This window comes from Lycium ferocissimum, chromosome 9, assembly GCF_029784015.1.
Source record: "Lycium ferocissimum isolate CSIRO_LF1 chromosome 9, AGI_CSIRO_Lferr_CH_V1, whole genome shotgun sequence".
Classification (NCBI taxonomy): domain Eukaryota; kingdom Viridiplantae; phylum Streptophyta; class Magnoliopsida; order Solanales; family Solanaceae; genus Lycium; species Lycium ferocissimum.
In genome coordinates, this window is record NC_081350.1 from 42,674,168 (window position 1) to 42,699,428 (window position 25,261).

The following is a 25,261-nucleotide window of genomic DNA, read 5'->3' on the forward strand; positions in this document are numbered from 1 at the left end:
GCGTGATCAAAACGCGTACCTCATTTGACAGCAAATATTACAACAAAAATTGGACGTAGCTACTAACTTCATCATTAATCAGTTGCTAAATTGCTCGTAGCTATTTTTTTTTTTTGGATAATTCGTTATTAATCGTCGCTAAATAGAATTAACAATGAATTTTACCTTTTAACGTTCTGTCAATAATTCATATTTATTTAGTAGTGAAATAACTTAATATATAGAAGAATATTGAGAGTTTTCATTTGTTAGAATAAGTGTAACAAAAAAATAATGACAATTTATTTAAAATATATTTTCTTTTATACTATTTCATCCTTGTTACTTTAAATTTGCAATTTACCAATTTGACATTTAACATTATACTACAATCGAATTTGCTTAATTTCTAGTTTCTTTCACCACTAATAATTTTTCTTATTTAAGAAATCTATATACTTAATAATTTTGTGAATTTGAAAAATAAATTTACTAATGTGATGAATTTGAAAAAGAATAAAATTGAATTCAACGATGGATTTTATTGTTTAGCTACAGAATTTGTCAGTCACTAATTTCTAATTTTTTATAGTGATTTTACTGATTTTACAAGGGTGCTAAAATTTGTGACCCTATTCTATTTAACCATAGTAATCACACAGGCATCTGAGTTTGAGAATTAAAAAAAAAAAAAAATCTCTTCTTTAATTCACTATTTCAGAGCATTAATGATGCATAATTACCGTGCGACATAAAATTTCTTCCTAAATAGTAGGAGCTTTTATATATTTCAAATAAGGAAAACAAATATTTTAGTTAATGTCAGCGAAGGAAATTAATTAATATGGGAGGTGATATAGTTAGGTTACATAGTCCAAATAGGATAGAATTTATGTAAGGTAAACACTTAATTGACTTTAAAGTCTTAAATATTATAAATTAGTTCAAATAAGGAATTTAATAAGGTAAAATAATTAAATAATAATTTCAGGAAAATAACAAATGACTATTTTACATGCTTTTAATATAAACTTTAGTGTTCGCGCTTTGCGTGTGTTCTTATATCTTGAGTATAGATTAAGAAAATTAAATTAATATTATTGAATAATGTGTTTGGGCTATAAGATAATTAAAAAAGGTGTAAATTCTTGAAAATGATTAATGTTGATCATATTTAGCTAGATCAACAACGGAAAAGAAATATTGGCCATTCAGAAATCCTTAGACATATAATACAAACACTAATAGGATATAATTTTAAAATTAAATATTGATTGAAAATATTATTCAAATATTACATACGTTTATCCGAGTTCCATTTATACATAATATTTACTAACTTAATCTAATTATTCATATACTATAATTATTCATATACCGAAAAATTAAATTTTAATCTACTTCATTCATCGGCAACATTGCTTGTTTGGTCCAACTTCTCGATCAAAAATTTTCATAAAAAATACAAGAAATTATCAAAAGAGGAGAATCAATTATCAATTTTTGATTCTTAGCTAACTTACACGATTAGAGCAATTGATATAGACAAATCATCTTACACTTATATCATAGATTTTCGAAAGTCACAAACATGCCAACACAAGTTCTCAAAGTATCGATGTGGAGCAATGCAATCTACACAAATCTTAATGTCTTCTTCTTGCCAGTTCTAACCCTAATAAGAATTAATGAAAAATAATATTTAATTATGTAATTCATATATAATCTTAAAAGTTATTAAGTAAAAGAAAAAGAAAGGCACAAAGGAAGATACATCATGATGAATGCAAGAAGCACTTGAATCAAAACTAAAATAAAAAGACAAACAAGAAACGAAGAAGTAGGAGAAAGCGCATGTTTCCCTCAAATATGATCCAAAATACTACTTAAATAGAATTGTAGAAACCTTTTTTTATAGACGGTAAATTTTTAATTGAGTTTAAAATATATTAGGATTTCTTACCTAGTTCTAATAAGGATAGATTAAATAACCAAAATTTTAGCTAATTTTCTCATAATAAGTAACAAATTTCAAAGACTTCCAAAAAAAAAAAAAATTGAAAAATATCAATATTGAAACGGAAAAAAAAAAAACGTTGGTGTAGGATTGTAGTCTTTTTATCCAAGTTAAACATTAACTCATTAATTTTTTATTTTTATTTTTTTGAATATGTAGGACTTTAAAACAAAGAATAAGGACTTCTAAACGTAAAAGGAGTTTTAAGTGCACACATTATTTATATTTTCCGATGTATTCTCTTTCAGTTAATTTCTTAAACAAAAACAAAAAAACTTTAATGAAAAATGTATAAACAATTAATGGGTTATAATTCTACATTTTACAAGGAATAAGGACTTCTACCGTAAAAGGAAATCTAAGATGCATGTTCAAATAAGGAAGGATTGTTCAAATAAAAAGAATTTAAAATACAAAATTTAGTTGATTTCGAAATCCTAAATATTAGGGAAATTATTACTTTAAATATTATTGAGAAAATAGTAAATGACAGTTTTGTCTATTAAATAGTCATTTAACGAAGGACAAAAAGTTCAATCAACATTTCTAAGGCCCTTCATGCTTTTAATATAGCATAGATTATAGACGGATGACTAATAAAACAAACGGAAAAGGGTCAGATTTGCCCCTGTACTCTCATAACTAAGCTATATTTGTCCTTTGTCATACTTTTTTGAAAAATTTGCCCTTGTTATCCAACTTTAGAGACATATTTGCTTTCTCGCAATTTAATCACTGGTCACAATTAAACTCCCCCCCCCCCCCCCAAACACCAGTTAAACCCTACCCCGTACAGGGGCGGAGTTAGGTAAGATCCAAGGGGTTCATCCGAATCCCCTCGGTGAAAAATTATAGTGTAGATACAAGATAAAAATTATTTTTTATGTATATATAGTAGATGTTGAACTCCCTTGGCTTCTTCGGGTATTTATTATTCATATTTTTGAACCTCTTAGGTGAAAATCCTGGCTCTACTATTTTTTTCCTCCCAATATAAATCTAATCACAATTAAACCCGACCAACCCTTGAAACCCGATTTAGTCATCCAAAAATGGTGTACATATGTCTCCCCTACAAAGAAAGTTCTGATACATTTTAATTAAACACAACGCTCCTTCAATAATCTTAAGTTTTTTTATTTTTTTATTTTTATTTTAATCAGATGTACTAGATATGTTTTTGCGAGACAAATGGAATATCGTATAATAGGCTAATTATTAAGCAAGTTTCTCTGACGTTTGGAGATCCCACTTTGAACTGTAAAAGTTAATGGAAAAGAGAATCTAATTAGTAAATGGCCTGTTAAGAAAATAAGAAATGTAAGATAACTGGTCCTCACTTTACTTTATATCATTTTTTCTCCTTCTGGTATTCCATCGGTTTCCCCATGCCACTTTCAGAATCAGGAATGGGGATACAAAGGTGGGGGCAAGGGGAATTAAGGGAAGGAGGTAAATATGACCCGAAAATAGAGTAGAGAAGCAGATATAACCCTAAAGTTGGATGACAAAACTAAATATATCAAAAAAGTATAACGAAGGGTAAATATAGCTTATTTGTGAGAGCAGAAGGGCAAATCTAAAGCCTTTTCCGTAAAACAAATGATATTTTTCTATGAGGGCGGTGTCAGGAAACTAAGTAATTCTATTCATCAAAGCTTTAGGGTAGGAATGATCCACGATGCTGGTGGCATTGTGGCGTGCGTATCATGAATTAACTTGTCGAAAGAACAGTGGCTGTTGAAGCTGTCATCTTGAAGGTGAACAATGTCTACTGAACAATATTCACTCCGCGAATTCGATTTGCATCCCGAAAATTGGGAAGCCAAAACAGACATTGAACTATGTTGACACAAGAATAAGGCCTCATCTCCCAAGCTGTCCAACTGTTCAATTCTAGACTCTGGGGTCATCGGGCTTGCAACCAATTTCAAAATCTTAACACGTGATGGCTTATATTGTGGACGAAGTATATGAACTCTTAGCAACTCATTAGTTGTGGTCTGTACGAGATAAAATTCTATGAAACCACCGTATCCGTAATCCGGTGCAATCTCTGTATATTTCAAAGTAGTGTTGTCTATAGAGAAAACCTTACCACCATAATCCACAACGTAGTATCTCTCATCGTAATATATCACATCACATTTAGGGCATCCAGTGAGAATACGAACGAATTTCCAATAACTACTACTGGGTTTTAGGATAGCCAGTCTACTCTCGCCCCAGTTCCTGGACATAGCCATGACCTCATAATCGTTTGGATTGGCCGAAGGGTTCTTGGATAAAATGACTTTAGTGGCCGTAAGTTCAAGGCGAGGAAGATCTATTTTCTCGCGTGTGAAAGGATTGTAAAGTGCGAAACTAAAGTCACCTTGAAAAGCCAACCAACCATGAGAAGAACCACAACATCTGTGTGTCCATCCTAATGGTATCTCGAGATCCATAACTATTTTACCTCTGGTCACACTGTATAAGCTTGTGTTAGCTGTAGACGCGCTAGCTCGATCTTTAAAGATCATTAGTAGAGGAAGTTCTTCGACGGAACTAGAACCGGTGCGTTGTCGTAGGGCGTCATAATTGTTGTTGGATACGAAGAAAAACCATGGCTTGCATACAGCGCCAAAGCATAAACAATCAGAAAGTGAAGGCAATTTTTGATAAATCAAGTCGAGTATCAAATCCGAAACCCCTGCCCAGTCTCTTAATTTTAACTTGGTATCCATGGCCATGTGTATTTCAAAAACTGAATCCTCAGAATGTGTGTGTGTATATATATATAATGATTTGTGTTTGTGTAGGAGAATGAAATTAAGGTAGGGTTCCTTTGTTTTTAATACTATCTCTTTTTCTTTTCTCGTTTCTGTTGGCCGTATATAGGGCCAAAATAATTGGGTTGGGATCCAAACTCCTCTAAAATAGGAGATTCTCGACGGCCTGAGATTTTATTCTGAAGCTAAAATAGATTCAATTATTTCCTTTTTCCTGACATTAACTTAAAGAAAAAATGGTGTACCTGTAACCTAATACTATATGTACTACAAGAAACAAGGGTTTCGAATCTGCACAACTCTTAGTTTTCCAGAAATAGCGCATTTTATTTTACTTTTTTGTCATATTTAGGAAAAGCCAGATGCTTAATAAGAAGATATTCTAAAGTCATGTCCCCACTAAATTAGGTATCCATTTATATAAATACACCCCATTAGTGAATTCTCACATATCTGCTTCTAGTTTTTCTTACTTAAGGTCGAATAGCTTACAGAGCTTAACTTGTTCGAGCTCATGTTAATGGAGGAGTTTGCTTTTGGTATGGAATAATATATGGAATTTGAACCTGGATATTCGCAGTCGTTGGGCTTGCAATCAACTTGGAAATTTAACACACAGCTGATCACGTGGACGAAGTATTTGAACCCTTAGCAGCTCGTTAGCTGTAGTCTTTACGAAGACCAGGGAGCAAATTCAACTAGAAAATAAACATTCACAACCATGCATGACACGGTTAACAGGGAATAATTACATCGAACATAGTACTTAATTGAGCTTTAACCAGTGTATCAAGAAACAAGGTTCGTCATTCTATAAAAAAAAATATTGGTTACAATTGCCTGTTTGGCCTCACACATCAGACAATGCAACAAATGAATTTCTTGTTTGTGTAACTGAGCAAATAGAAAGGAAAATAATCCAGTCTTGTTTGTGTAACTGAGCAAATAGAAAGGAAAATAATCCACAGTTTAGTGGGAAATAAACAGAGAATACATTAACATTAATTGCCTTTGGGAAGCAGCTACCTGCTTCAATGATATTTTCAGCTCCTGTATATCCCGAAAGGAGGACTACGCAAGAACTCGTGCCTTTATCAACTTTAATGCATCATCGCATCCGATAATACTGAGTTCTTGAAACGCGACAGTGCCGACCATTTACAGAGTATTTGAGCATTATATCGACATCTCGAGGATTTTTCTTGTTAGGAGCCACAGTCATGCTGCCCTCTACAGCTTCCCCTTGGCAAACAGAAATCACATCTTCCAGGTAGAGAACTGTCTGCTTCCAATGTGTGCCTCGAGATTTTGGTCCTGCATATCATTAATAATTTTCATGGTCAGAAAGGAGGAAATATACATGGACCCTTTTCTTTGGGGAAGGTCAAACATCCCGATCCCACTTCGCGTGAAAAACAAAGAGAGCCTTAATATCCTATTGTGTAGATCATTAAAGGGTCATTTGGTTGCTGGTTAGAGTTATGCCGGTATTAGTAATGGATGGATTAGTTATCCAGAGTTTAGTTATTCATATATTAGTCAGTCCATCTTTTACCTTGCATAAAAAGGTACATAGATTCCCTAATAACTCATACATGTATTAGTTATACAGTTTCTGATAACCAAACACCGTACTTGGTGTGCTGAATTTTATACAAAGCAACTGAGATGCTAACAAACATGGTACCTAGTTATGTTGATAGATTCCCTAATAACTCATACATGTATTAGTTATACAGTTTCTGATAACCAAACACCGTACTTGGTGTGTTGAATTTTATACAAAGCAACTAAGATGCTAACAAACATGGTACCTAGTTATGTTGATTTTAATACATGAATAATTTGCTCCCTAACCAGCAACCAAACGATTCCTTAATATTCCATTACGTAGATCATTTGGGTCTTTGCATCAACTCTTTTGAATCTTACATACTACAAAAATATTGAGCTCATACGAGAGAAAAAGATGGTCTTGTCTACTGTAATCACTGGATGGTCTTGTCTACTGTAATCACTGGAATCATCAGGTGCATGTTTATAAGTTGTATTATCCCCTTCCCCTCATCTTCCACACAACCCCAAAAAAATGTGAAAAAATAAAATTACAGAGTGACCAATCTAAGCACCACAGCCCCTTTGAAAAAGGAAAGTGAAAAAAATAAAATTACACAGTGACCAATCTAAGCACCACAGCCCCTTTGAAAAAGGAAAGTGACAAAATAAAATTACACAGTGACCAATCTAAGCACCACAGCCCCTTTGAAAAAGGAAAGTGACAAAATAAAATTACACAGTGACCAATCTAAGCACCACAGCCCCTTTGAAAAAGGAAAGTGACAAAGCAGAAACGAATAATCTTTGAAAAAAAAATTACTGCAAAGACTAGTGTCATAATTAAAAGCAAATGCAACGACAAAAGTAGAAACCTGTTGAGAAGCCCATCAACTTGTGACACTTGGTGAAAGAGACATCAAAGTATGCTACAAGGGCATGGATGTAATCGTCACGTTCTGCAATAAGCTTAAATGGAGCCGTGAAGGAAGCATCCCCAGAAGTCATCTTAGAAATGTCCATTGTCTGAAAGGAAAAAGGAAAGATTATGCATGGGACGGCTATTTAAGTAAATCCCAAGGCAAACTATAAACTTGACCTGATTACCTTCAGTAACTGGCAGTTTGTAACAATCTGATTTTGATCTACTGTGTCAACGAGCGGTTCCATCATAGCTTGCTTCCGGATGCAGCTCATGTCGAAACCGTACACACTATTCCAAACTGTTGTAGAACACGGAGGCCAAAATTAACAAAGGCGAAAAAATTCGATGTCACTAGAAAAGATACATTCAAAGTGCATACTGAGGGTGTGTTCGGTATGAAGGAAATTGTTTTGTTAGAAAATAAGTGGCTTTCTCACTTACTTTTAGTCACTTATGGTATGTTTTCCCTACATCCATTAGGAAGCCATTTTCCTCATTTTTAAGGAACTTGTTTTCCTAGAGAAAATGTTTTCCGAAATATCTTGACCTAACTAACATGAGAAAATTGGAAAACATTTCCAAGAAATATTTTCCTCCATGCCAAAAAAAAAAAGAAAAAAAAATTAAAAATACTACCAAGTACAAAACATGAAAGACGAATAAATACTTACATTCAATCTTATCTTCCTTGTAGTCAGCATCTTCAATAGCTGTCAAACATAGAGAAGCTTTATCCGGCAGAACAAGACCATCCTTTACCTGTAACAGGAAAGAAAGAGGCCACGATTGGAAAAAAGCTCTTTCTTTCTTAAGTAGAATCCATCAACCAAACAAGAAAACCTCAAGTGAACACATCCAGCAAGCAAGGCTAGGCCAATATCTCCCGAAAGCAACAATATGAAAGAGCTGGTTAATGGGGAAAAAAACTACTTCGCTAGTGGAAGTAGGGAAAACAAGTTCCATAAGTGTCATTCCAAGTTCATTGCCTCTTCCTTACCCACCCAACACTCCAACACCCACCCCTTGACCATCCCAACTCCCCCCCACCCCAGAACCCCCACTTCCCACCCCATCCTACCCCCATAGTGTTTTGCTAGATTACATATAAATGCTCTTTTTTTTTAGATGAATGCTCTTGGGATGAAAAAATATTTGCTAACTTACCGAACACTAGAAAATAAGTAAAAACCCACTTATTTTACAAGAAAACATTTCCCTTCATACCAAACACACCCTAAATGATAAATCATTAGCACACTCGCAGTTTAACAATCCTTTTTACTGTTCAATATAGTTTAATAGGAAATAAATCACCACGGAAGCACTCTATTAAAATCCGCTAAACACAAATACTGAAATACATTCAACCAAGCACACGCAAAAGTCAATCACATATTCTTTTCTTTGCTTTTGTTGACAAGTTCCTTTTGCAAGATGATATGAAAGGGTCTAAGTTGGAAGGAATGAGGATCAGCAAGAAGGTTTGATCAATGCAAGTGAATGTGATGATAGCTGAAATATGTTTCGCGTGCGGGAACAAAATGTCAGGGCAAAATCTAGATTAGCATTCAATGATAGAATGTAATCACGCCTTTTTTTGATCCCGTGACCAAGCTTCAATAATAAGCATGGTCTAATTAATGTAGAAGAGGTTGCGAAAGTCACAGTATCATAGCTTGGAAAAGGACAGGGGCCCTCTCCCTTGTTCCACACATATTTCATTACTACCAACACTTCCTCCTGCTCAGACCTTTTACTTTGTGGCATCATTTCCATTTCCTCTTCAAAACGTCAAACCCACAACATATAGTTGATCCATCAAGTATAATACAGGACTTCCTGCTGCACGTGTACTGCAAAGGCTTTCTTACGTTGTTTCAGAAAACAGGAAAAAAAGACCACAAAGAAGGAAAATCCACCCGAAAGTCGAAGGAAAAAAAAATTTCAAAGAATTCTCATCGCTATCCAAAATTATTCGTGCAATTCCAACAATAGATAGTCAAATTAGCTTCTTAATTATATAAACAAGCTTAGCCACCAAGCAGGAAAACCCGAAAAGAATTCAAAAGTGGCTAGGAAGAAAATTTGAAATATGGCATCTTTTGGGGATGAGTCATTTACTGGTACCAGTGGTGAATGGACAGTTGGAAACAATATTTCAGAGGGATCTACTTTTCAGTTAGTAGTTCAACCAGCAGTCATTTTTACTACATTCAGGGGCTAACTCATCAAAACACAATGCCAACAGTCTTCAGTCCCCTTCATGGTGTCTTCCAATGACTACATAAATTTCTTTATGGACAAGTATCTATTGTGCTACACATTTCTCTTCATCCATAACAGCACTCAAAACCTAATCTCTATGCATCCATGCTTTCTCTTCATCCATAAAACTACTGAAAACCTAATTTCATATTCATGCATAAGCAGTCTCGTTGCTCGCTCAGAAAACCGATTCTGAAAAGCTAATATCATCTTTAATCCAAGTGACAAGTTATACATCATAACAAATAAAGAAACTTACCAGCCACTTGTCACGAGCATATAAGACTGTATCTAACATGTTCTCATACAGCAGAAAGTATCCCATCCACTCAGAGATTATTATATCTACTTGTGGAACGGGTAGGTCAATCTCCTCTACCTTTCCCTTGATAACTGTTATAACTGAGATAGAAAGAGAACAGACTCAGTAAAGTAACATCAGCATAAACATACCAAAACACGTCACAAAGTACATGATGTAGTGATAATCAGTCTCACTATCGGAAAATCCATTCTGTTTTACAATCTCTTGTGCCATGTCAGCCATACTGGAGCATTCAATCTGAAAATTAAGTTGTAAAGGATCAGCCGTACCCACTAGACTAGTTCACAATGGCTTTTTCTAGCACTTTTACATATTTAGTTTGATGATATTGCAAAGACAACTGCCAGTTCCACATAGCTTTATACCAGGACCCACCACAAGATAAGAACCATGGACCAATCATGAAAGAACGAGAAATTATATAACGTGGAAGTACTAAATGAGGACAAGGAACAAGCGGAATGCATACCGCATAAACATGTTTGGCACCAACTTTTGCGCAAAAGAGTGACAGGATTCCTGTCCCAGCTCCCACATCAAGGACCACTTTATCCTTGAAAAGAAAGGAATTTTTATAGATTACATTTTGGTAGGTCTTAGTTCTTACCGCATCCTTCAACATCTCCTGTTACCACGGAAAAATAAAAATTAGAACAATTTAAAAATCACCTATAAGCAAAATTGTATCAACAAAAGATACAACAAAAGATACGAAGAAAGATGGATGCTTACTTCGTGAATACCTGCAAAAGCATCAAAAAAACAAAATGTGGATAATTAGCTTCTATAAGTAACCTCGATCAAGCAAGATGCATAAAATGTGTTAGCTGGTAATGAAGTTGAAGGTCAAGCGAATACTATAGGTCTAAGAACCAATGGATACATGACAAGACAGCTTGTCTATCACCAAGGAAACAATTCCTCCAACTCAATATTTCATAGTTAGAAGCAATCAACAATAAAATATATTCCATTTGCCAGACCATAAAAGGAACAGAAGGGATGTACGTTGAAGTATACTGAATAATAGTGGTAGTAAAAACTCAACCAATTACCCCAAGCAACTCTGACCAAAAGCAAAAAGATGAAACAGAATAACACAATAAGAAGAAACCCCATGTTTATGTTTTTAATTCATATATGCTAAGTGAAGGGAAAATACTGTATATGAGATATTTCCTCAGAACAACAAAAGAACTCTTTTTTTATCTCCAACCAAGAAAATAAGCATAAACTAACGTTTTTATAGCCCAACAAAGTCGGAACTGGTCATGAACTTCTCCAAGCCACTTATTTTTGTCAACTATATCAACCAATCAACTACAACTCAATCTCAAAATAGTCACTGCGGGTTTATTAAATCCTCTACATCCATTCTGCTCTAGTTGGACTCATCCCAATACAGGTAAATTACAACCTTATCTAAAACCAAGATTGCAAATTCAGGTGGTTAATTTTGCAAGTTATGAAAAACTAAGGGCCCATTTGGCAGTGGATAATTCTCACTTTTTTCCGGACTAAAAATCATGTCTGTTTTCACATTTTTCACTCCAAATCACCCACAAGCATTTAACATTTATCCAAGTAGTAATTACAACTCCAATTTCCAAATACCATTTTTTAACTTTTTTTCCAAATACTACTCCCTCATTTCCATAATAAGTGATTTTTTAGGCTTTTCAATCTTTTCAAAATAAGTGGTGCTTTAGGATTTCAAGAATACCCTTATTTAAATAGTCAAGATTCATTAATCAACTTTTCTTTTTCTAAAAAGTAGTAAAACTTGATTAGGGTTAAGTTAATAAAAACACTCCTAATTTTCTCGGAGTAAGCAATTTCTTAAAGGGTGTGCATGAACCTAAAAAAAACCACTTATTATGGAACGGAGGGAGTACTTTTTTTCCAAAAATTTCACATTTTTAATGTCCAAACACCCACTAAGTTAGGAATCTGAAGATTTTGAGTTTTTGCAAGACTCCAAAATCTGAGCTTGCAAACTTCCAAAAAGAAAATTACTTGTAAACAAATAAAAACAAATACTTTCTCCAAAACTCAAAAGATATTAACCAATAAACTAGAAGAAGCTCAATTTAAGAAAAAGACAGTTCAACTATACTGATTTACTATCTAACAGATAAAAACACATAGAAGTAAAAACATGGTGAAAAATTACTGACCAAAATGAGAGTATGAGTCAAAATAATAATCAGCACTAGTCTTATCACCACCAACCACCATGGAATCACACATAGCAGTATCTTCATCAACTTCAAGATTTGAGCTTGTGCTTGCTGAATTCTGATTCTCATTGTTGCTTTGTAAATCCATTGTTTTGATGAGATTTTGGAGTTATGTGAATGGTGTTTGGAAAGTTGTAGGGTTTAAGAACAACAAATGGGTGGCTCCAAATTAGGGTTTATGAGAGAGCAAATGTGTGGGATTTCTTTTGGGTTTTTATATATTGGCTGTGTTTACTGTTGGACAATACTACTTTTTTTTTTTTTTATTTCTCACTCGGTGTCCCGTAAGTTCTTTTGTGGTCAGAAGAAAAATATATATTTTTTTTTATATATTCGATATTCTTTCATTTTTTTCTCATATTTGGTCCGACTAAATGTGGATTACGCCGGAAAAAAGTAAAGCACTCACTGACAAAGATGACTTTTAACAATGTTAACAGCTCACCTCTTAAGTTTTCTCTAAATTTTGAAGTAGTCTGACAAGGTATAAAATTGAAAAAGAAAAAAAAAATTATAGCTCGTGATTTTAAATGTATTTTACTTGAGCCGGGAGTCTTTCAGAAATAGTCTCTCTATTTCTACTAGTAGGGGTAAGTTGTTCGTACGTACTACCCTGCTCCCCAAATTCAACATAGAATTACACTAGATATATTGTTGTTGTGATTTTAAATATATTACTTATACTAGCATTTATGAAACAATAAGTCTTCTGAAACTTTAAACAAATTTAATGACTTATGAAAGTATAAGGAGCAGAAGTGTCAAAAATAACTTTGTGATAACACTAAAGTCCACACAAATTAAGGTATGTAAAACTTTTGGCCGACTCTTTGACAACAAATTCCGCTGTAGCACTGGCAATTCCCATCAAATTTAAAGGAATCCGGGTTCAAGCCCCGGCAGCGGAAATCTTTTGTAAATTTTTTTCGTTCTTTTGGAGACATCAATACCACTGATAAGGGGAAAAAAAGTTGCATAATACTCCATATTAAGAATATTTTTAATGGTGTGGTATTTTTTTGAGATAAATATATTGAACTTGGCACGTTACAAAGAATGTGGTGAATTAATGTGGTTTAGTCATGATTGTGTACCTTCTAACACATGTCACACATTTGTTGATTGGCTGGTAATGCGAAATTTTAAGCAAAATTCAATAAATACGGATAAAAATGAGGGGAAAAAGAGTTTAAGTGCATATACTTTTTCTTGTTTCCCACTCTGTGTTTGATATCATCGTATCGAAATCCCGACTAATCCAAATTCACGCCACATAATATTCTCATCAGAGGGAAAGCGCTCCCTACTGAAAAAAAAAAATCATATCCAAAGCTAGACTCCGAAACTTCTAATTAAAGATGGAGAGCTCATATTCTTCCCACCACAACCTGGCGCAAATAATTGCATTATATGGAACTTCTGTAAAAGTACAGTTAAAAAGAACGGAAAAGGGCCAAAATTACCCTTGAACTTTGAAAAATAGTTCATTCATACCCTTCGTTATACTTTAGGCTAATTATACCCTTATGTTACTTATGGGGTCAATTATGTTTGTCTAAGCATTTGCCACGTGGCATCATCCTAGCCCTTCAAAATTATTTTACCCTCAAATAATTTTTTTTTCACCGAAATCTTTCAATCAGACCCGAATTTTTTTTTTTTTTTCAAAGAAAAATAATACGAATAATTTTTCCAAAAAAAATATAAAAATAATTCCGTATTATTTTTGCCGAAAAAAAAAATTTAACATTGAGTTATTTTAGTGAGTAAAAAATTATTTGAGGGTAAAATAATTTTGAAGGGTTGTGAGGATAACTGTTAAATGCTGTATTGACAGCAGATAATTGACCCCATAAGATAATCAGAAGTAAGATAATTGGCCCTAAAGATAACGAAGCTTTTGCATTTACGAACTATTTTTCAAAGTCTCGAGTGAATTTCTACTTTTCCGTAAAAAGAATCCATTGACTAAAATATGATATAGCTACTTTATTTCACAAAGGAGGAATTCTACTATACAAATTTAGCTAATTTATTTTACAAAAATCGGTTTCTAGCTCAACCAACGATAGTCTGCTGCAAGGATTTGGATTACTTTCAAACATCCAATGAGTTTGTCAATATACAGTCTAAATAATAGCTACTAGGCATTGACCCCGACAAACTGGGGCTCTCCTTCACCCTGATAAGGATGGCACAAGGTTCACAACTAACTACTTACCCATAAAATTTGAGATCACAATTTGTATTAGCCACAATAACTTATTAGTTCTACATAGAGAAAATATGCAGGATGGTTAAAGATACACATATCGGAAGTAATAATGCACAGATCAGGCTATTGCAAAGCCATGCACGGGCGGGCAAAATATACGATGCCTCTTTGACTAGGCAAAAACTGCTTTTCTACTAGCTCTATTGATATCTACCACAATAGCTGGCATCAAAGCAGCAGGCTAGTCTTATTGCTGGTTACTTGAAATCCCCACACCGACCTAACATTTCCAACGTTAATGACAGGAAACTAGAGTACAACTAAGGGAGAAGGCTACATTAGCTAGCTATTTAGTACAAGACATCATTTTGGCCGAGTATCAAGGCCAATCCAGAGAAGAAAACTAGCCCTCGTAATCCCCCTCCAAGAACTTGTTCTCTGCATAAAAGACCGCAACAACTGGGTTTCCTCCGAATTTTCTGCCACTCAACCCTTTTTGAGCTCTCGAAGAATTCTCCACGTCGACATACTCCAAAAAGACCTGAAATAAGTAGCAAATGTGTATAACCAACAGCAAACATACTGAATAAACATAGGTCTTTTAGAGGTGGTCCAAAAGTATCATTTCAAGAGCTAGTGAATTTGGTAAGTAACACATTATATAAAAGTGATCAAATTATATTCAATAACAGTTGCCCAACTATAAAGAAAAAATTGAATAGAAATCTACTAGAACAGAAAATTAGAATCTCAAGAGTAACATCAATTCATCTACATGACCAAACCCTAATTGACAATAAAAATATTATTAACAGTTACTGCTGACAAAACCAAGATAATTTCAGAACATGTATCCTAAGAATACTAGTATAGTATTTTTATATTTGTGTAGAATACTGGTGCAAGGTTTACATTACTTTAGAAAGTATATTGGTGCATAATAAAATTCTGCAGAAAGCATCATACTGCATACTAAAATTACTGACCTTTCCAACCCCTGGTGTAGGTTCACCATCAGGCCTTGGGCGTGGGATGACTAAGTTCACTAAATTACCTGCAAATTGAAGAAAGATAGTATGGACATCACGTCAGAAGAAAGAGCTATCAAACATGAAGCTAGACTAGTTATTAAAAGGGAAGAAAAACATGTCTAGCTTGATAGGTCTGAAGTGACTGAATGTACACACCGAACTTTGCACACTCCGTTCTCATATCTTCCGTTATATCGTCATAGTTTTCATCATCTTTGAGCTCATCCGGGCTAACCACATTTGTTAGGCATAAGACTTTCGTAGGAGATCCACCAGGTTGTAGCATGAGTCTCTGCAAATCAGACGACACAAACAAGCCAAATTGCCAATGATCAGTCACCATTGTCCGCGATGCAGCTTAGCAAGATATTTGCAGTAAAATGAGCCATTCAGAAGATGAATATCTTGAATGAATAGTATATTATGCTGCAAACAATTTCAAAATGTTAAGCAGAGCATCCCGCTCGCAAGTGTATAAAAAGGAAGAAATTCGAAAATCTCCCAACGGCAAGGCTAAATAAAATTGGTGGACTTGCTTATCCCGAATAAAATGAGCCAGAATTATTATCCAACACCTTTACTACCCAAGGTTCAGGTGATATATGCAGGAAACAAAGCCACCCCTGATCACAGAACAACGCAATAGCCATAAGACATCAAATAATTGTTGCCCAAAGAAAAGGAAATAGGCATCTGATCATACACAATCCTTCAGCGGGTTGGATTTGCAGACAAAATTTAGAACTTTGTGGGAAAGTAAAAAGGCGAAAGTAAGCTAAATCTTCCATGCAAGATTCAAAACACAGAACAAAACATTCTTCAAATTAAAACTCAACAAAATCTTAAATCTAAATAACACTGATAATCAAAAAAGATGGAAAGAAGAAAGGGAAACAGGGAAAAAACCTTACTTAATAACTCTAGGAGCAACACACCTGAGCGTCCAAAAAAATTTATTGCTCTCCTACACAAGTGAAAAGCGGTGCTTTATTGGATGCCCGTACCTGCAATAGGACTTGAATTGACCCTCGGGATGAAGCAGACATTTTTGACCCTGAGATGCCTTCTTATGACTGGGGGTGGGCGTTTGGTTTTTCGGTTCGGTTTTATCAAACTTCGATTTGATTATTTCGGGTTCGATTTTTTGAAGGTGGACACCGAACCCAACTAGTTCGGTTCGGTTCTTTCGATTTTGGTTTTTTAAAGTTCGGTTCGGTTCGGTTCTTTCGATTTTGGTTTTTTAAAGTTCGGTTTCGGTTTTTTCAATTCAGTTTTTTTTATATAATATTAGAAGCGATTCCATTGACACTAATTCATATTCTCAAAAGCAATAAAACATAAAACTGATAAATTGAAATCAAAATCAAAATCAAACAAACAGGAACACAAGAACAGAAAACTATAATCATGATATAGGATTACTAGGTGTTATATACATACCGTAAGAATAATTAAGAAAACACATAAAGGACATACATTAATCCTAAAGACACATCTTAGTTACCTTTCTTTGTTAAGGATATTTGATTTTCTCAATTGAAGTGGAAAATTAGGGATACAAATGCGAAAGAGGACTTATTACAATTAGGTTTTTTTTGCTTTAAACTTAATGGGCCTGGACTATTTTAATTTTTTTTTTGATAATGTATTAAATTTTGGTGCTGTTCGGTTTTTCTTCGGCTTTTTATCAAACTTCGGTTCGGCTATTTCGGTTTCGGTTTTTTTACGGTGGACACCAAACACCGAACCAAACTAGTTCGGTTCGGTTCGATTTTTCGGTTTTCGGTATTTATGCCCAGCCCTACTTATGACCGCTTATCTATTAGTAGTTGAATTAGAAGTTGGAGTAGATATTCCCACGTGATAAAAAAAATAAAAAAAATAAAAAAAAAAGTGTCCACTTAGCCCCTTTTTTTTTATTAAAAAAAGTGTCCGTTTATCAAATCAAGAAAGAATTAATCTTATTTTTTCAGATTTGCCACATGATCAAATATCAATACTTATTTAATTAGGAGTAGTTTAATCAAATTATCTATTTTTGTCTAGAAATTAGTATTTTTTTAAGAGGTGTGCAAATGGTTAAGTAGACTCTTTTTTTTATCCGGAGGGAGTAGTAGATAGTAGATAGTACATAGTAGATAGTAGAAGTAGGCAGTAGAATTGTCAAAAATAACTTTGTGATAACATTAAAGTCCACACGAATTAAGATATGTAATACTTTTGGCAGACTTTTAGGCGACAAATTCCGTTGTAGCACTGGCAATTCCCATTAAATTTAAAAGAATCCGGGTTCAAGCCCGGCAGCGGAAATCTTTTGTGAAAATTCTTCGTTCTTTTTGAAACATCAATCCCACTGATAAGGGGGAAAAAAGTTGAATAATACTCCATATTAAGAATATTTTTAATGGTGTGGTATTTTTTTGAGATAATTATATTGAACTTGGCACGTCACAAAGGCATGGGCGGAGCCACCCTATAGCAAGGGTGGTCAGATGAACACCCTTCACCGGAAAATTATATCGGGTGTATAGGTCATATACTGTATTTTGTGGATATATACTTACATTGAACACCCTTTGCACAACCAAACGGCGCAGCTCAGCGGCAAAGAGTGTTCAAATTTGGTCTCATCTCGCGGGTTCGATTTATCGTTAAAGCATTTTTGTTCACATTTTGAATTTAAAACACGTTGTTGATAAGTATACTAGTACGATGTATGGGGGGATGAAGCACCGTTAAAGTGATGGAGCCCCCATTGGATTTCGTCAAATGGGATCCAAGTAGGCAAACATATATGTGGCCAATACCTTCTTTACTTCATTTTCTGTTAAGTATTTTATAATATATTAGACTTAAAGTATAATAACAAAGTAAGTGTATATTTGTGATTTAGATTAATGCAGGTTATAATTATAATAAAGATGGTTATATTCATGATTTCATTAATATATTAATTACTATTAAGTTTTATGTATATACCTGAAAATATCTCAACTAAATTTATAAAAAAATATTTCTAAATTTATTAATGTTTTTTCCCTCACGAGAAGGGCTAATAGTTTTATAAATTTTATTTATAATAAGTCTGTTTTATTTGCTTTTTAATTACTTCAAAAGGTTTGTTTAAAATCTCACTGTCTCCTCCCGTTAAACGCTATTGAAGATGGTTCCTGTGTCGTTCCTCTCTGTTTCTTTTTATACCTTCCAACTTTTTTAATTTACTTGTGTCTTGTGATTTTCTTTGCTCAACTAAAAATTTCGTCGAAAAACCAAAATTCATTTTGAATTTAGTGATGGATTATGCTTTGAAGACAAACTACAATGCAAAACCGCAAAGCTAATTATGATGTAGTTCGATTTAAATTAAAAAAATATTTTGTATAATTTTGAACACTCATTTTGGCTCATTAAAAAAATATTTAGAAATTGTCCGCTTTGGAGCCTTTGCCCTCACGATTTTAAAACGCGTCTTATCCAAGCACTTATAAACACTCTTCGTTCTCCTCCCCAACCGAGTGTGGGATTCTTTATTTAAGGCAAGCCTTACACTCGCCCCCGGGGACTCGCCGTCCTCGCCGAGGTTTGCCCCACCACCGGTTTGCCCCACCACGGCACCGTGCACGTACAAACGGTGCGACCGCACAAAGGATACACGCTGCTCGATATACCGACGGTGAGGGATACCTCGAATGGTGGGGTTATGTCATTATTGTGTACCTTCCAACACATGTCTGGTAGTTAATATTGAAAGGTTTCATAGACGATATTAGCGGAATTTTGAGCAAAACGTTTTCATGAAACATGGATAAAAACTTTATTCCGCAAAATATATTTTCATGCAAAAACACAGATATATTGTTTGATGCGCAGTAAAGTACGTATTCTTTTTCGGGGCGTGACAATGTCATTATTGTGTACCTTCCAACACATGTCATGAAATCGTTGAGCGGAATTTTGAGCAAAATTCTTAAACATGGATAAAAATGGCAAAAACACAAAAAAGAGTAAAGTACGTATTCTTTTTCTTGTTTCCTACTCGGTTTCTAATATCATCGTATCGAAATCCCGTCTAATTCAAATTCGCACCACATAATATTCTCATAAGCACTCCGTACTGAAAAAAAAAAATCATACTCAAAGCTCAAATCCGAAACTTTTAAAGAGCTCATATTCATCCCACCACAACCTGGCGCAAATAATTGAATATATGGAACTTCTTTGTCAAAGTATCGTTAAAAAAATTCATTGACTACAATACAATATAGCTAAAAAAATTTACAAAATAGGTATTCCACCACAATACAAATTTAGCTAATTTATTTTACAAAACTATGTTTCTAGGGGATTTGGATTACTTTCAAACATCCAATGAGCTTGTCAATATACAGTCTAAATTATAGCTACTAGGCATTGAACCCTACAAACTTGGGCTCTTCACCCTGATGAGTAGAGTCCGGCACTTTTGTAACAAAAAAAAAAAAAAAATTGGAACCAAACTAACCCATTAAAAAAAAAAAAATCAAACTAGGCACGCATTGCATTCTGTGCGTGAAAGGGCCAAAGTGTACATTTATATTTTGGCCCTTTCACGCACAGAATCTGTGCGTGAAACCCTTCCCTAAAACCCCCGACCCAACCTTTATTCATTCTCTTCTCTTTCATTTCCTCCATCTTCACCCTTTCAACACACTTTTGCACTTCCAAAAACATGTCCTAAAGTTTTGAAATTTCAATGTTTGCTATACAACCAGATATTTGCGAATGCAGTTATTACTGTAAACTAAAAACATCAAAGACCCAAGATAATCCGGGTCGCCGTTTTTGGCGTTGTAAAGTGCCCGAAGTAAGTGTTTTTACATTTTTTAGTGTTTTTTTTTTCACTTTATCCATATATTTTACTTGAAAAAACTAATTTTCTTGTAATGTTTATAGGATATGAGCGGTTGCAAATACTTTCGATGGGAAGATAGCATTCACGTGGATAAAACGGTGGCGGCGAAGTTTAAAAATCCAGTTTTGGATAAAGATACCGTGACTTCACGTATCTCTAGAGATACCGCTAAGTTGGACTCAGAATTTAAGCTTGTGGAAGCTGAAGAAAAAATTGAAGGTTTGGAGGTGTTGCTCATCGATTTCGAAAAAAAACGAAATTTGCTGAAGGCTAAACTTAGAGAGGCTCAACACGAGAAAATAGCTTTGAAAGAAAAACTTAAATTGTGGAAGATTATTTATATGTATTTTGTTTATTAAGTTTAATATTTCTATGGATTATGTTTTTTTACTAGTTGTACCTTTTCCCCTATAATGTAATCCGCACCCTTGATGTACTAATTTATTTGTGTTTCTTTGTTAAATTGTCAATTAATAATAGACTTTAACAATAAAAGCAAATTAAAAACATGCCAAACTAATTCAAATTGATGACTTCATCATAAAATAAAAATACAAATTAATAGCCTTAGTCCGAAACACCCATAATCTAAGACAGTGAGCCTAAATAGACCCTAATCGTCACCAGAATAGAAGTCCTCAATATCGTCCTCAGAACGATATTGGCGGTCTCTTAACACACATCTTTTTTCGGGGAGATGTTAGTTCTCTACCGGTTGATGATGCTTGTTCTTGCCAACTTTAGCATGTAAAATCTACAACGTCTTGCCGATTTCCGTTGTTTTCTTTTCTAATCCTTTGTACGGCAAGCTCGGCAAGTTTCGGACCTACTTGAGCCATGGTTATTGAGTACCTTGTTGGGATTGGAGCGTTGAGATTTTCCAAGTCACGAACAAGACGTTCGATTCTAAATTTGATGTGACCATTCTCGCGTAAAACCGCAATAAGATTCTCGCGGATCTCGAATATTTCACACCGCAAATCATCATTACGCTCTACAAGAAGGTGCGAATTTTGCTCGTCTAGTTTAAAATCATTGGTATCACTCGAAAAACTGCTATGATTTGAACTCTCATCATCATTGCTATTTGGTTCTTTTGGAAGGAGTAAAGACCAAGCTGAGTTTCTACTACTCGACATTGAATATGGTGTAGTCTAATAATAAAAGAAAGGGCTACTTATATAGTTGCAAACCCCCAAGTACCCTCGGGAGGGGGAGGGTCTTTATGACCCTACCTACTTACCTTATTATAAGAAAAATATTAATCTTCATCGGACATTTCATAGTCCGAATCCCACTTGGATCTAAATCTTGTGCTACCATGTATACCATATTCTACCCTATGGTAACGTATTTGCATCCAATTGTTCTCTTCGCGAAAACGATTAAGAGCAAAATTAAACTCTTGTGGAGTTCCGCGAGGCATTGACATAGCACGTTTTTTTGGGCGTTTAAGCTCTATTGAAGCTAACTTTTGCTCCAGTGCTTCAGCCTCCCTAACACGCCAATTCCACTCCTCTCTCATTATTTTATTGTATTCTTGATTGAATCTTTTGTTAGGGTTATTTGAGTAATGAAAATCATCATCATCTAGTTCCCATGTCCTACCTATTGCTTCAAATATTTTTGCTGGGGTAAAACATGTAATAGACTCAAGATATCCAAATTGATTGTAGAATGTCATGATAACTCATTTTAAAGTGAATACTAGTTGTTTGTCAATCATATTATATATAGTACTGCATTTTTTGACCGTTTATTTGAATTAAATTTATATTACGCAATGTTCTTGTGCGCAATAGGACATGATTTGACAACATATCATGCATGTCAAATTCAGCTTTTTTATGACACCTAAAGGACCGATTGGACAACACAATGCTACATTCTTGACCGTTTATTTGAATTAAATTCATATTACGCAATGTTCTTGTGCGCAATAGGACATGATTTGACAACACATCATGCATGCCAATTTCAACTTTTTTATGACACCTAGGGTGTGTTCGGTATGGAGGAAAATGTTTTCCTAGAAAATAAGTGAATATGTTCGTTTGAGTAGTGGAAAATAAGTGAATTTCTTACTTATTTTCTCATGTTCGTTTGGTTGATAGAAAATGTTTTCCGGAAAATACTCATCCAAGCCTCACCAACTCCAACCCAACCCCATACCCCCCACACCCCACTCCCACTCACCCACCTACGCCCCCACCCCCTTTCAAAAAAAAAATTTCTTTTAATTTTTTTGTTCTTGTTTTTGACCCCACACCCTAACCCTCCCAACCCAACCCCATATTCCCCCACCCCCACCCCACCCACCCCCCCTAGCCCCCACCCACCCACCCCTCGCCCCCACCCCCCTATATTTTTTATTTTTTTTTTATTTTGCACCCCCACCCCCACCCCCAACGAACAAATAACATGTCAAAAGTTTCAATATTTTTAATTGTCAACTTTTTCCAATTTTTTTTGGAGGGGTGGGGGTTGGGGGTTCATAAAACCAAAACAAATGTCAAAACTTTTTTTTCAAAAAAAATATTTGGGGTGGGGGGGGGGGGAGAGGGTAGGGTGCGGGGTGGGGGCTTTTAAAAAAATAAAAAAAAATGTCAAAACTTTTTTTTTCAAAAAATATTAATTTTTTATTTGCGGGGCGGGGTGGGTGGTTCGCAAGGGTAGGGGTTCGGGGGTGGGGTAGGGTGCTTGGGTGGGTGGGGTGGGGGTGTAAAAAAAAAAAAAAGTCAAAAACCTTTTTTTTTCAAAAAAAAATAATTTTTTTGGGGGGGGGGGCAAGTCCAAAAAAAAAGGTCAAAACCTTTTGTTTTCAAAAAAAAATAATTTTTTGTGGGAGGGGGGGGTGCGGGGGGGGGGGGTGGGGTGGGGGTGCAAAAAAAATAAAAGTTAAAACCTTTTTTTCAAAAAAAAAAGTCAAAACCTTTTTTTTTGTGGGAGGGGGGGGGGGGGGTGGGGTGGTGGTGTGGGTGGGGTGCTTTTTTTTCAAAAAATAAAAAAAAAAAATAATTATTTTTTGTGGGGGTGGGTGGGGGTTGGGAGTGGTTGGAGTTTGGGGTTGGGTTGCGTGGTGGTAGGGTTGTTGGTGGAATGAACTTGTGAACTTGTTTTCCCTACTTTTATTATGGAAGTCATTTTCCCCAATTTTGAGGAAAATATCTTCAAAAAAAAAAAAAATTCAAAATTTTTGACCAAACGAACATGAGAAAATTGGAAAACATTTTCTGAAAAATGTTTTCCTCCATACCGAACACACCCCTAAAGGACCGATTGGACAACACAATGCTGTATTTTTGACCGTTTATTTGAATTAAATTAATATTACGCAATGTTCTTGTGCGCAATAGGACATGATTTGACAACACATCATGCATGCCAATTTCAAAGCTTTTTTTATGACACCTAAAGGACCGATTGGACAACACAATGCTGCATTTTTGACCGTTTATTTGAATTAAATTCGTATTACGCAATGTTCTTGTGCGCAATAGGACATGATTTGACAACACATCATGCATGCCAATTTCTTGTGCGTAATTTAATGATGTATTTCGTTGCTAATGGAATGAAATATTTTTCAATTATTATGAACCTCTCGTATTGGATGAATTATTTTTAAATATTATATTTATTTTTGCACATTCAAAAAGTGCGATTACACAATACAATAACAAAATAAAAAAGACATAAAAGAAAAAAACTAATACAAAGCAAAACAGTAATTTTTTCTTTTCTATCTTTTTTGAACCAAAAAAGTACTTTTATAGCTTTGGGAGTAAAACAAAAGAGATTAATGAAAACCCTATAAAATATGGCACTTAAACCTAAATATAACAAGTTTTCAAACGTACTTGAGCACTTTACAACCCCTAAAACGACGATCCAAATGTATATGTATACTTGATGTAATGAGCCGATATTATTGTACACTAAAAAAAATATTAAGCTCTATATAAAATATTTATATTCCGGTGTTTTGGAACGTGACTAATCTTCGGTCAAAGTACGCAAAAAACCTTAATTTTTGAATTTGATTTTCAAAGAGAAGAGAATGAATAAAGGATGGGTCGGGGTTTTTAGGGAAGGGTTTCACGCACAAATTCTGTGTGTGAAAGGGCCAGAATGTAAATGCACACTTTGGCCCTTTCACGCACAGAATCTGTGCGTGAAGCCTAACTTGGTTCTTTTTTTTTTTAATGGGTTAGTTTGGTTCCAATTTTTTTTTTTTTTGGGTTACAAAAGTGTCGTGTCCTAATGAGGATGGCCTAAGGTTCACAAATGGGGGTGTTCATGGTCTAGTTTGATTCGATTTTTGGTTAAAATTAAATCAAACCAATTAAGTCGGTTTTTTTAAATATTCAAACCAAACCAAATCATTATAGTATAAATTCTATAGGTTTTGGCTTTGTCGGTTTGATTCGGTTTTTGCGGATTTTAAGGATGTATTTTATAATGCAAAATAATTGATACCAGTGAGGTAAAAAAAATTCTATTTATGAATAATAGAGTTCCACAAAAGTATGGACATACGCATGAGACAATATCCATAACATCTTTGAACTGAGAGACGAAATCAGAGAGGAAATAATTGACCTCTTGAATCTACCTATGTATTTATCGAGTGGGAAGCTCTTGGTTAGAAGTATCAAATCAAGTCTTTTGACTGAAGTGAATAACGTATTATTCATAATTGAAGGTTGATATTAACAATTGAAAAACTAAGAAAAGTTTGAATTTGAGATGAAAAACTAAATGAGGGAAAATTCCATTTTTACCTTCAGCACTTTTTTAAATTATTTTACCTTAAACATAAATGGGTTAGACTTTCTTCTCTAATTATTTGAGTATGTATTGAACTTGGAATGGAGTAAATTTTCTAAAAAGTCACTCATGTATTGAGAATTGCCTACAAATATCACTTTTGTTTCTTTTAGGACTAAAATATCACTCAACTATCAGTGCTTTCCTCAAAAATATACTAAACACACAAAACCATTCATATATCTCTCCTAGCCCAATCAAAAGCCACAATTATATGT

The 25,261-nt window shown here is 34.5% G+C and overlaps 3 protein-coding genes and 1 long non-coding RNA gene across 8 annotated transcripts; all 4 read right to left on the reverse strand.

The window, feature by feature from the left end:
• Positions 1-3,648: 3,648 nt before the first annotated feature.
• Positions 3,649-4,728, reverse strand: LOC132031933 (uncharacterized). Its single transcript, XM_059421790.1, has one exon. It carries the CDS (start codon positions 4,726-4,728, stop codon positions 3,649-3,651), a length of 1,080 nt encoding a protein of 359 aa, XP_059277773.1.
• Positions 4,729-5,866: 1,138 nt separating this feature from the next.
• Positions 5,867-12,190, reverse strand: LOC132030930 (probable protein arginine N-methyltransferase 1). The gene is made up of 9 exons (XM_059420729.1): positions 12,014-12,190; positions 10,569-10,579; positions 10,306-10,461; positions 10,010-10,073; positions 9,771-9,913; positions 7,918-8,005; positions 7,429-7,544; positions 7,197-7,347; positions 5,867-6,081 (listed from the first exon to the last, which is right to left on the reverse strand). Exons 1-9 carry the CDS (start codon positions 12,162-12,164, stop codon positions 5,876-5,878), a joined length of 1,086 nt encoding a protein of 361 aa, XP_059276712.1. The 5' UTR covers positions 12,165-12,190; the 3' UTR covers positions 5,867-5,875.
• On the reverse strand, positions 6,473-6,989 carry LOC132030932 (uncharacterized). The gene is made up of 3 exons (XR_009408137.1): positions 6,959-6,989; positions 6,777-6,904; positions 6,473-6,741 (listed from the first exon to the last, which is right to left on the reverse strand). It is a non-coding gene; the product is annotated as an uncharacterized LOC132030932 (long non-coding RNA).
• Positions 12,191-14,305: 2,115 nt separating the features above from the next.
• Positions 14,306-16,396, reverse strand: LOC132030933 (splicing factor U2af large subunit A). 5 transcript variants are annotated; one of them, XM_059420730.1, is made up of 4 exons: positions 16,327-16,396; positions 15,479-15,614; positions 15,278-15,345; positions 14,306-14,832 (listed from the first exon to the last, which is right to left on the reverse strand). In XM_059420730.1, exons 1-4 carry the CDS (start codon positions 16,366-16,368, stop codon positions 14,695-14,697), a joined length of 384 nt encoding a protein of 127 aa, XP_059276713.1. In that variant the 5' UTR covers positions 16,369-16,396; the 3' UTR covers positions 14,306-14,694. The 5 variants fall into 5 exon arrangements, with proteins under 5 accessions (XP_059276713.1, XP_059276714.1, XP_059276716.1 ...); XM_059420731.1 differs by having other exon boundaries at positions 16,234-16,385; XM_059420733.1 differs by lacking the exon at positions 16,327-16,396 and adding an exon at positions 16,229-16,313.
• Positions 16,397-25,261: the final 8,865 nt, after the last annotated feature.

Coding starts and splice junctions, on each gene's coding strand:
- LOC132030933 (XM_059420730.1), bottom strand. CDS start 16,368: ATGTCTGCTTCATCCCGAGGGTCAATTCAAGTCCTATTGCAG. Junction 15,346..15,478: donor AACGGAGTGTGCAAAGTTCG/GTGTGTACATTC, acceptor TTCAATTTGCAG/GTAATTTAGTGAACTTAGTC. Junction 14,833..15,277: donor CTACACCAGGGGTTGGAAAG/GTCAGTAATTTT, acceptor TACTTATTTCAG/GTCTTTTTGGAGTATGTCGA.
- LOC132030930 (XM_059420729.1), bottom strand. CDS start 12,164: ATGGATTTACAAAGCAACAATGAGAATCAGAATTCAGCAAGCACAAGC. Junction 7,348..7,428: donor CAAACTGCCAGTTACTGAAG/GTAATCAGGTCA, acceptor TTTTCCTTTCAG/ACAATGGACATTTCTAAGAT. Junction 6,082..7,196: donor GTTGATGGGCTTCTCAACAG/GTTTCTACTTTT, acceptor AATGATATGCAG/GACCAAAATCTCGAGGCACA.
- LOC132031933 (XM_059421790.1), bottom strand. CDS start 4,728: ATGGCCATGGATACCAAGTTAAAATTAAGAGACTGGGCAGGGGTTTCG.